The sequence below is a fragment of the Schistocerca serialis genome, chromosome 12 (genome assembly GCF_023864345.2).
Source record: "Schistocerca serialis cubense isolate TAMUIC-IGC-003099 chromosome 12, iqSchSeri2.2, whole genome shotgun sequence".
NCBI lineage: Eukaryota > Metazoa > Arthropoda > Insecta > Orthoptera > Acrididae > Schistocerca > Schistocerca serialis.
Window position 1 is genome coordinate 39,324,329 of NC_064649.1, and position 12,404 is coordinate 39,336,732.

Sequence of the window (12,404 nt, forward strand, 5' to 3'; positions counted from 1 at the left end):
ATCAGTATTTCTGTCAGCTCATTTCATCATGATGACCTATGCTATGAGATCATATAAATACTGATTAAATTGTGTGAGTTAATAAGTTTTAATAATATAATGCCTTAGTTTTATAACCTTCCTTCTACTTGATTGACAATGAATGATGTAACCATATTTTACCAATATGTTCTATATGGATGTTGTCACTTTAAAAAGATCTTAATGATGTTTTGAGTCTATATGGCAGTTACACTAATCAAAATTATGATAGATCGCTTGTCTCCAATGCTGACAATGTCAACAAAAATGATAAATTTAAAAGTTGGGTAGTCTTTCCTGGGAGTTTTTGTCTGGAGTGTAGCCCTGTATGGAAGTGAAACATGGATGATAAACAGTTCAGACAAGAAGAGAATGGAAGCTTTTGAAATGTGATGCTTCAGAAGAATGCTGAAGTTTACCTGGGTAGATTGAATAACCACTAAGGAGGTAATGAGTTGAAATAAGGACAGATATTTATGGTAGAGCCTGAGGAACGAAGGAATTGGTTGCTAGGACAAATCCTGAGGCATGAAGGACACATAAATTTGGTACTGGAGGGAGGTTGAATTACAGAGGGAGACAATGTTTGACTACAGTAAGTAGGTTTAAATGGGTGAAGGCTGCAGTAGTTATTCAGAGATGAGCAGGCTTGTACAGGATAGGGTAGCATGGAGAGCTGCATCAAACCAGTCTTCAGACTGAATATCATCACAACAACAACAGATACAATACTTCCCACCCTGTCTTAGGCAGATCATTGATGGTATGGGATAGAACAGTTGTGCTTAAATGGAGATAATATCTGGCAAGTGACATGACTGGAGAACTGCACTAGATTGACCCTAGTATTGATGACAGAAAACAAGAACAGAAGAACACATGACAGTAAATGCAGCAAATAGGTCCAGTGTAATTCATGACAGCCATGTGTGACAGATCAAAACTATGTGCCTATGTAGACACTGCACACACAATTCACCATCTACTTCAGCTAGCCTGGTCTGCAAAACATGGGGAGCTACATTTGAGTCCCACATAGAGTCAACAGTAAGTCAGTCAGAGATCAGGATAAGAGAGCTAATGCAACAAAATGTATGCAGTACTGCTCATCTATGCCCACATACAGGTCTGGATTAGAATAAATGCAGATGCTTTCTGTCTGATTCTCAGTGCACTTCAAGTGATTCAAAAATTGGAGGCAGTAGTTAACACTGCTGTGAATTGGACCTTATTTTTGGATTTTTACTTTGGACTCTGCTGTGTTACGGTAATGAGTTGTCGCCTTTGCTTCCTTTTAGACTGATTACCTGCGCTCCTAATTACAACAGTTTGCTTGTCTCTGGACTTTCACACAGCTATTACCACTTGTAATTGTGTGGCTGTGCTTCAATTAAAATGCAAGACACAGTTAAAAAATGGTTGTTAAGATACTTCTTATTCACAACTGATTGGGGGATGTGGCAGAATGCAATAGCTTGAAGCGAGCATTGCAAACAACACCAGTCATAAATGTTCACGGCTGTTTTTATGAATTATCTAGGAAAGACACAAATGAATTACAGACACTGACTGTGAGAGGGCATTGAAGTTAATGAGGAAAGATGAAAATGTGTGCCGGACCGAGATTCAAATCCAGGTCTCCTGCTTATTAGGCAGATGTTCTCACTAGTACACCACACAGATGCATGGTCATTGTAGCTGCACGGACTACCCTAAGATGCCTCCTATCAGACCAAATTTCCAATTAGATACTGTCTGGTTAGTAGGAGACTCAGGTTCAAATCCCATCCAACTCAAATTTTCAACTTTCCCCATTGATTTCAGTCAACACCTGTTCGCAGCCACTGTCTGTAATTCCTCTGCATCTTAATTCATAATGACTGCTGGATCAAAATGATGTCTGTTCTTTCGGACATGTGATGGCAAATGATTTCTTCCATACAGATGCAAACCAGGCTTGAACTCTTATGCGAAATGGTGAAACGCTGTGAGTAAGGAAGATAATGGGCAAGGGGACTGCATTCCTTGTGTGTGGATAAGTTAACAATTTTTGTCTGATGCGAGGTAGGGTAGTCATTGACTACTGTGTCCATATGGCATAGTGCTCAGAGTATCTGCCTAGTTAGCAGGAGACCCAGTTTGAATCCTGGTCCAGCAAAAATTTCAACTTTCCTCATTGATTTCAATCAATGCATGCTCACAGCCAATGTCCATAATTCCTTTGTGACTTAATTCATAATGGATGCTGGATCAAACTAGTGTCTAGGAAACATCCATGCCAAATGGACATGGTGAATATTCAGAATTGCCCATGCAGCAAAGAAATAGATATAATCAAAATTAATTTGGTTGTTGTCGGAAGAAATCTGTTGATTCATGAAAATGATCGTGTGCTTGGGAGACTACTTGAGTAATCTCCTGCAGCAATTTGCACATTAATGAGCATCATCTGATAGTACCACAACATGCCAGTCCAAAAAGAGTACCTTAATCAATGTTAGCTGAGTCTTTGCATTACTCAACAGTGGTGAATCCAAATAGTCTACCACTGTACATGAGTGGTTAGTCTTTATTGCCTTAATTCTTTTCAATCTCTACCAACTGTATATCTTTACACCTCTAACACCTTTACAAATTGCATTAAACCAGCCTGACAACAGAAAAGGAAGAACACCTGACAGAAAGTGCACTAACTCTACAAGAGTGTAATTTACAACAACCATATGTGACAGAATAAAACTGTGTGCGAAAGTGGACAGCGCATATACAATTCATCATCTGCTTCAAGTTGCCTGGCCTGCAAAATGAGGGGGTCCACATTTGAGGCCCCAGTCTGACACAATGGTTCAAACCCTCACCTAGAGTCAACACTAAGTCAGACAAAAATCCAGGCTGAGAAAGATAATGCAACAATATGAAAGGTAGTTTGTTGTGAAGTATCTCTGCAAATGGCCATGAATATAATCGTCAGTGAGGTTTTGTGTTTAGACAAGTAATAGTATAACTGCATAAAAAGTAGTGTTTAATACCAAATAATTAGTGAGGTTTTGTGTTTAGACAAGTAATAGTATAACTGCATTAAAAGTAGTGTGTAATACCAAATAATTAGTGAGGTTTTGTGTTTAGACAAGTAATAGTATGACTGCATAAAAAGTAGTGTGTGATACCAAATAATTGGGGGAGCACTAAAAGGTCATGTGCACGGTATAAGTACTTAAGTGTGAAGAATTCAGCAGTTTTCAAACCATGCTCCAAAATCTTCCCAGCAGGCAACTGTTCTCTTTCGTTGAAGTACCACATTATGAAACTGCATGATTCTGTAAAAGACCAAGAGTCAAATCTGTACACACTTAGTCCAACTTGGTGCCTTTGCTCCTTTTGTGTTCTTTAGTGCCTGCTCCACTTCTATACACACTAGGTCTTTCTCCATTTCCAGTTCACCCTTTATCTGTTCTATATTCTTACACTGCTAGTGAGTAGTGTTAGCAGAATTCACTCTCTGAGTTAAAGAACTGCAAGGGCAGACATGAGTGTGGAGTCAGCATGCACAGCAATGTGTTAAGACAACAATGGATGTACAAGATTACTTGCCAATCGTGGCTGATGCTACGAGCTGGACTTGAAGCCGATTGTTCACTGTCTTTTCCTGTGACTGCCAATCGTCTGCAACCAGAGAAACTTCAAGATGAAAACAGTCAGTGTGCACCGTTATACTGCCCCAGTGCCAGATTCGTAGAAGAAATTGAGAGAAAATGGGTTATCAATGGAGAGACATTAGACAGTGAGCAAGGAACTGCAACAGTTGTAAAAAAGTACACTTACTAGCAGAAGTGCGGATTCGCTTGTGGCGAAAGCAGCAAGATGAAGCATTTGGCAACCATGAGAGTGTCAGTGAATTAAAAGAATGCTGAAGAACTAGTAGGGACAATGTGGTACCAGTAGGCAGAACCATGTTAGCTAAGGTAGAACATGTTCCTTTCAGACCACCATCACACGTAGTGTTCGCAAATTAGCTCCTGGATCTCCATTCATAAACACGAAAAGATCAATACTGTTGTTTCATGGGATAGTGAAACCATAAAAAACTCAAAATAGGCTGAAATGCCGTGAAGATGGCAGACATTATGAGTGAATCCAAGGGGGGAGGGGTTTTTCATGACCCCCTCCCCTTGCAAAAGATACTTTACTAAAAGCATTTATACACACAACAAAAAAAGTTTTGCATCACCTCAGTTCCAAGAGTTTCAGAACCTGTACAGAAAACTGGAATAGAGATCAACACAAACATCATTTCCACCCTTTTTATTGCTCACAAAAACCACGCATTGCATGTTGTACCACCATACAGCGAGACCTTCAGAGGTGGTGGTCCAGATTGCTGTGCACACCTGTACCTCTTATACTCAGTAGCATGTCCTCTTGCATTGATGCATGCCCATATTTGTCATGGCATACTATCCACAAGTTCAACAAGGCACTGTTGGTCCAGATTGTCCCACTCCTCAGTGGCGATTTGACGTAGATCGCTCAGAGCGGTTGGTGGTTCACATCATCCATAAACAGCCCTTTTCAGTCTATCCCAGGCATGTTCGATAGGGTCCATGTCTGGAGAATATGCTGGCCACTCTAGTCGAGCGATGTCATTATCCTGAAGGAAGTCATTCACAAAATGTACACGATGGGGGTGCAAATTGTCATCCATGAAAATGAATGCCTCGTCAATACGCTGCCGATACAGTTATACTATCGGTTGGAGGATGGCATTCACGTATCGTACAGTCGTTACAGTGCCTTCCATGACCACCAGCGTACGTTGTTCCCACATGATGCCACCCCAAAACAGCAAGGAACCTCCACCTTGCTGAATTTGCTGGACAGTGTGTCTAAGGTGTTCAGCCTGACCGGGTTGCCTACAAACACGTCTCAGACGATTGTCTGGTTGAAGCCATATGCAACACTCATCGGTGAAGAGAACGTGACGCCAATCCTGAGCAGTCCATTCGGCATGTTGTTGGGCTCATCTGTACCGCCCTGCATGGTGTTGTGGTTGCAAAGGTGGACCTCGCCATGGACTTTTGAAGTTGCCCATCATGCAGCCTATTGCACAGATTTTGAGTCGTAACATGACGTCCTGTGGCTGCACGAAAAGCATTATTCAACATGATGGTGCTGCTGTCAGGGTTCCTCCACACCATAATCTGTAGGCAGCGGTCATCCATTGCAGCAGTAGCCCTTGGGTGCCTGAGCAAGACATGTCATCGACAGTTCCTGTCTCTCTGTATCTCCTCCATGTCCAAACAACATCACTTTGGTTCACTTCGAGACGCCTGGACATTTTCCTTGTTGAGAGCCCTTCCTGGCACAAAGAAACAATGTGGATATGATCAAACCACAGTATTGACCATCTAGGCACAGTTGAACTACAGCCAACACAAGCTATGTACCTCCTTCCATGGAATGACTGGAACTGATTGGCTGTCAGACCCCTTCCATCTAATAGGCACTGCTCATGCATGGTTGTTTACATCTTTGGGCGGGTTTAGTGACATCTCTGAACAGCCTAAGGGACTGTGTCAGTGATACAATATCCACAGTCAACATCTTCAGGAGTTCGGGGAACCAGGGTGTTGCAAAACATTTTTCGATGTCTGTATTTGTACACACACTGCCTGACAAAAAAAGTGAAGCCCCTAGAAACACAGGAGAAAACAAAGTTCAACTTCACAGGTCAAGAGGGTGTGTGTCTTATTTCAGTGATTGCAAAGAATTTCACAGTATGAGCCCACTTGCCAGGACAACTTTGCACCCTCTCTGGCCTGGATGCATACACTGATTCAGATGGGAATGATGTCATAAAGCCATTGTATTCTCTCCTGAGGCAAGCTGGCCCACAACCATTGTATCTGGGCCTTAATATCCTGGGTAATGGCACTGGGACGGATTAGATGTCCGAGCTTGTCCCACACATGTTCTATTGGAGACAGGGCAGGGGATACTGCTGACTACGGGAATACCTTAATGCCACACAGGCAGTTCATAGAGACATGGCACGTGTGAATGAGAAATATCCTGACAAAATACAGCACCATGATACTGTCACACGACAGGTAACACACGAGGACAGGATGTCTGTGGCATATCTTTGCGCCATCAGAATTCCCTCTATCACTAGCAACCTGAGCTGAAGTCACGCCCAATGGCTCTCTAGACCATGCATCAGGGTTAACACTGTTGTGCCATTCCAAAACATTGGAAGAAGGGGACTCCTCTTCAGGTCGCTGCCCTACTCACCATCTACGGTCATCCAGGGTAGAGCAAAATCGTGATTCATCACTGAATATGATGCAAAGCGATTCATCAGCAGTCCACGCTTTCTGGTCATGGCACCATTCCAAATGCACCCATTCATGTTATGGTGTTAATGGCAGCCTACATATTGGATGGTAGTTCCCTGTTTCAGCTGCTGCTAGCCTCTGACCAATGGTGCAGGATGACACAGAACATTGCAGGGAGGCCATTACTTGTTCTCAGGTAGCAGGCGCAGATGTGAAGCAGTTACCACGTTCTTAGTGCATAATAAGGTGATCTTCCGTTGAGGTGGTCAGACAAGGTTGACTGATACAATGAACATGCCTCCCTCGTGTTCCTGCACAGTCCAACATCTGACCACTGTCACGTACAAATGCCCCACACATATGAATATTGCACAATTTGACCAGCTGGCCAAACAGACATCCACAAACACACCTCTTTCAAATTCTGTCAGGTGCTCATAAGACTGTCTCACACGAGTACATGGACATCTGTGTTCTCTAACGTGATCACTCAAAGTCTGATGTTGTCCATCCCCTTGAATACCCTTCCAGGCCTAGTGACAATCCTAAACACAAACGACACTAATGCACTCTGGTGGATGTCATATCTGTCTACATCTATACTCTGTAAACCACTGTGAAGTCCACAGAAGAGGGTACGTCCCAATGTACTACTTATTAGGTTTTTTTCCCATTCCATTCATTTATGGAGTGCAGGATGAATAATCGATTGATTGCCTCGATGTGAGCAGTCATTATTCTAATCTTATCCTCACGATCCCTATGTGATCGATACATAGTGGTTTGTAGTACATTCCTAGAGTCATCCTTTAAAGCCAGTTCTTGAAACTTTGTTAATAGACTTTCTCAGAATAGTACATCTATTTTCAAGAATCTTCCAGTTGAATTTCAATTCCTTCAATAACTTATGACACACTCCACTGAATCAAACAAACCTGTGACCATTTATGTTGCCCTTATCTGTACATATTCAAAATCCCTTGCTAGTCCTATTTGGTACAGGTTCCACACACTTGAGCAATATTCCAGAACCGGTTGCACAAGTGATTTGTAAGCAATCTCCTTTCTAGACCGATTGCATTTCCCCAGTTTTCTATGAATAAACTGAAGTCTACTATCTGCTTTACCCACAACTGAGCCTATGTCACAGAGAACTGCAACTCTATAATCATATACATATGCACCAATGGTGCATACGTTTGCAGATTCAGACTGATATGCGACTATATCTTCTCGGTGCTCCACTTCTTTTGTCTGGCAGTGTATATGAATTTCCAAGTTTCTTAGATAATTTCTGAAAAATAAAGTAGCATGAGAACAGTCTAAACATGACAGGGAATTTTACAAAACTACAAGCTGTGTTTAACACAGGACACTTTTCAGCTGTCCATTCGAGGGGCTGCTCACATGGATGGGCTTGTGGTCTGCCCAGCTACAGAAAATATTCCAGCCAGCAGAAGGCAACCAGTCACAGGCTGATCGTACCTGTTGCCAACAATAAATTCGACAAGGTTAGTGAGTCCACAGATAAACCCAGCAAACCTCAGGAAGCTGAGTAAGGCAGGACAGAAGGGGATAGAAATGACTGAAGGAAACAGCATTTCTCTCATTTACACATTCTCATAGCTGCAGTCAGCAGACCTGTGTTCGCATTATGGTGCTAAGTGAAATGCCAGTAATGGAAACTGCACATTTCAATTTTATATAATGTTAACCATTATTCTTGTAAATTACCTAACGTGATGTATTGAGCAATACTAAAAGCATAAGCATTTTACATATTTCACTGTTATTATTATCATTAATTCCTAGGCAACTGTGGTACATTCATTGTGAGGGTGGCGGAAATTTATACTTGGTGGGTGGGGGACTATGGATTCCCCACTGACGGGCAGATATGCGTGCAGGTGGCTTTGTGCCTGACATATGCAGCTTGAACGATATTGCAGTACCTGTGTCACTTTGAATTATGATGCAATGTCTGAAGGAACATTTCATTGTAATTTGAAATAATACAGGCACTGCAATATTGTATTTATCTGCAGACACCGGGCAAGCAAATTTCAAGTAAAATTTCTCCCCTGGGATTATACGTAATGGATGTATGAGTACAGAATGTAAATACATGGTTGATGACATATGGAAGTTTGGGTCTGGCCCTGCGTTGAGCTCACATAGCTTAATGCTAAGGCAACTGCTCACGATAGGCAGGAAATCTAAGCTCGAGTCCTGGTTCGGCACAAATTTTCACTGTCGTCATTCCATTATATAGCTGATAGTTGTGCAACTGCGAATATATTTCATGTACACAGCTTGTTTCCATTACAAGAAGGGCAGAAGTATAATAATGTGTGCCAGGAAGAGAGGAAGGCTCCTCTTTACCCAAATCCGATCTGAGACAGATGGCTAGTTGTAGTTTCCCACATACTTTTTTGTGCTCCTCATGTATTAATATTAATACTGACCTCAGGCCTTTTGAAGATGGTGTAGCTATCTATAATGAAATAAAAAAGCTGTGCAAATATCCAGTCAGGTCTTGATAACATTTCAAAGTAATGCAAATGCTGGCTAGTTACTTTAAACGTGCAGAAATATAAAACTATTCACTCCACACAGCATATGAACACAGAATCCTATGATTAAGATGCCAATGAACTGCAAGATACAAAAAAAAAAATTGCTTCTCCTGGTAGAATTTTGATATATCAGTATCACAATTTCAGGCATTAAAACACAACACACCAAGAAAAAACAATATCTATAGGATAGATCTATAATGAGCTGTAGCACTGAAACTGCATATTTGCGCAATAAGCAAGTATACATATGATACCCACCAAATGCAACATACAGCTTGGGAAACTGTGGAATTGAGATTGCGCTGTACAATGGGCTTTTGTTACACGATATTGGCACAGGACATGTGACCCACTCAGTCAATCAGAACAAAAAATGAGAGCACATTACACATAATGTAATTAGCCAATCATATCATCACATTCCCTATGCTCGAGCACACAAACGACAAAACGTACAGTGCCAAACAAAGCAATGCTGGAAATTGAAGGCACCAGTTTTCCCAAGAGGCACGTAACTGTAGTCACTAGTCATTGTTTGCAACATTCTTTGAAAGAATTGTTGCATCACTGTTCTGTCGGGTAGATAAGGTTTACCCACTTCAACAAAAAAGTGATGTAATATTTTTTTCTGGCAATGGGCTCAAAGGAACATATACCACCTAGGTGACCTGCGAAATGTCTGGTCTTTCTGCCATACCGCGGGAAGGCGTCTCTCTATGTCTCGTCACATTCTCTTCACATTCTGTGTGTGAACGGAATGATCATTTGGATCTACAAAGTCCAGTCTATGGTTCACTCTAAGATGCTGAAAACTTTCAGTGTTGTATGAACTGAACCAGTTCATTGTTCTAGGAAGGATCTTTTCTTTCATTATTCTGAACAACACTTCCCTAATCCAAAATTCAACAGGCTAAAAGTGGGAATTTTTCTACCCCTGTTGAATTCCACTGAACACCCAATTTCCTATGATTTCACTGCAGTTTGTCACCATAAGCAGAATTTTTTGCTTTCACATTTGTTGGCTTCACCAACTCACAACCAAACTGTTGCATTTCAACCTAATCTGGACCTCTGGCAAGGTTACAGATCAGCCTGTCACCAGTACCATGGTTTTTACTTTCACATTCGTTGACTTCACCAACTCTCAACCCAACTGCTGCATTCCAATCTAACTTAAAAGCACTCCATTGTCAGGCCACGAATGGCCTACCGAGACCATCCGACTGCCGTGTCATCCTCAGTGGCAGATGCGGATAGGAGGGGTGTGGGGTCAGCACACCGCTCTCCTGGTCGTTATGACGGTTTTCTTGACCAAAGCCTCTACTATTCGGTCGAGTAGCTCCTCAATTGGCATCATGAGGCTGAGTGGACCCCGAAAAATGGCAACAGCACATGGCGGCCTGGATGGTCACCCATCAGAGTGCCGACCACGCCCACCAGCGCTTAACTTTGGTGATCTCACGGGAACCGGTGTAGCCACTGCGGCAAGGCCATTGCCGTCAATCTAACTTAGACCTGTGGCTGTATTACAGATCAGGGCATGTGCTGGCATAACCTAGACCTCTGGCTATGCTACACGTGTTACCACAATAACTCCTTTTGCTTTCCATGCTTTGGCTTCACAAACTCACAAACAAATTATTGTACTCCAGCCTAACCTAGACCTCTTGATATGTTACAGATCAGTCAGTTACCACAACCAGGTTTTTTGCTTAAATGAGTGTGAATCCTAAAAATTATGTAGCATATGGTACAGAAGTGGTAATTCACGTACACTATAGGGAGCTTCAGAAAGAGGAAGTTGCATTTTATAAATATTTTAGAATATCAAAGCACCAATTTTTTCACTTGCTGCTCAAATTGCACCATAAATTACTAAATGGAACACAGTGTTACAAGCTGCCATGAACCCCATGGAAAATTGGTTTGTTTAGGGTTAGGCTTAGGTGCCAGTCCTGTCCAAATTTTTGTGCAATACGCATTTCTCTCTCTCAGTACCTTTCCCTTAAAGATTTATATATGTTTTCTTGACATTCTGTACTTAGCTTTTTATAGTTCCAAGTGCCTTGTTTGTACTGGGATTAGCAAGTGAAACCACACATACACGACCACTAGTGCTTGCAAAATTGTTTCACGCGCACTCTACATCGCTACTTAACAATATACAAGCCGGCCACAAATACATATTTCAACAAATAACTCTAATATGTTACGTGATGTACTTCACAAAAATGGAATTTTGCTACTGTTCCGGTGTCTGGAGGTTTCAATCAATTTCTGTACGAAATATTATAAATGCCAGACAACCTACAAATACATACTAATCAGTCTGATTCTATCCACAGTAGTCTACTTTTTTCATTTCAAGTTACCGCTGTACTGCAATCCATTCATTGTAAAATATCAAATACGATACCGGTACGTATAAAAATTCACTTTATAAATGTAGTAGAGGGCAACTAATTTAGTATGCTTATGTCGAACATTTCAGACTGGTGCCTCACCGTTTCAATTACTCTTTCGTCATTCATTATCAAATCATAAATTTAAACAAAAAGTTGCGAAACGAAACAATTTACAAAAAATAACAAAAATAATGAATAACAAATATTTTCAACCGCGAAAAGCGCGACGAAACGAAGAATGGAGATATGCGCATCGCTGTATAACGGGAGGAAATGAACTTCAGGGTTATGCGACCAACAACGGATGGTGATACCAGCAATCAAAACTTTCTTCCAGACAAATCTTGATGGTACTGCGGCGTTATGTGAAGGTCAGTGTGGATGCTGTCCTTTGAAATGCATTGCGGAATGTTTTGACGGGGCGTGACGTGACTGCCAGTGTGAATTGGCCTTAAGACGATGAACCGTTTAAAATTATAACGTTATCGTAAACATACATTATTTAGTGAAGTATCTAGACAACAGCTTATACGGCTACAGTTTGCAATGGACCGCCCTCGCGCAGGTGTTGGCAACGCCTGTGCGTGTATGATTAAGAGCAAATGTGTCGTTACTTTTGCAAATAAAACCTGATCACTGATCTTCACCCAGATACTTTCTTAGCCCCATGCTTTAATTTTAAAAAAAGCAAAAAAAAAAAAAAAAGATCATATGGAAATATTCATTTACAATTCAGCTATTCCGCCATCTTATATTTCCCCGACAGTCCTTATAAAGTTTTACCTCTTAAACTTTTATATACTACTGCCGCAGAGCGTAATAAAATAAATTATACAAATAAATAATGCACTGTGCTGAAGTGTACAAACGAGTCTGTGACAGAGTATTTTTTTGTTTCCTCTGCGGTACATAGGTTGGCAATGCGTCAAGTAGCCAATGGGAAGATAGTTTTAGGTATCCAATCAGAATCGAGAAAAGAGACGATGTAGTTCGAGCGGCTAAATTGAAACTATTCCAAGTTCCTCATGTCTGTTAGGTGTCTGTTAGGTTAGTGGTTTTCATAC

General features: G+C 41.3%; 1 protein-coding gene and 1 pseudogene across 3 annotated transcripts in view; both read right to left on the reverse strand.

Annotated features, from left to right (window-relative positions):
* LOC126428165 (uncharacterized) overlaps window positions 1-12,404 on the reverse strand; it is a 210,993-nt gene that overhangs the window by 38,897 nt on the left and 159,692 nt on the right. Inside the window, exon 4 of one of the 3 annotated variants that reach the window (XM_050090075.1) lies at window positions 3,606-3,684. The exons of the other annotated variants lie outside the window; for them this stretch is intronic. Coding sequence (XP_049946032.1) covers window positions 3,655-3,684 — 30 coding nt within the window. The 3' untranslated portion in view covers window positions 3,606-3,654. Of the gene's footprint in view, window positions 1-3,605; window positions 3,685-12,404 lie in introns of those variants that run through there. 3 annotated transcript variants of the gene reach the window in all.
* LOC126428655 (5S ribosomal RNA) lies at window positions 10,316-10,433 on the reverse strand (annotated as a pseudogene).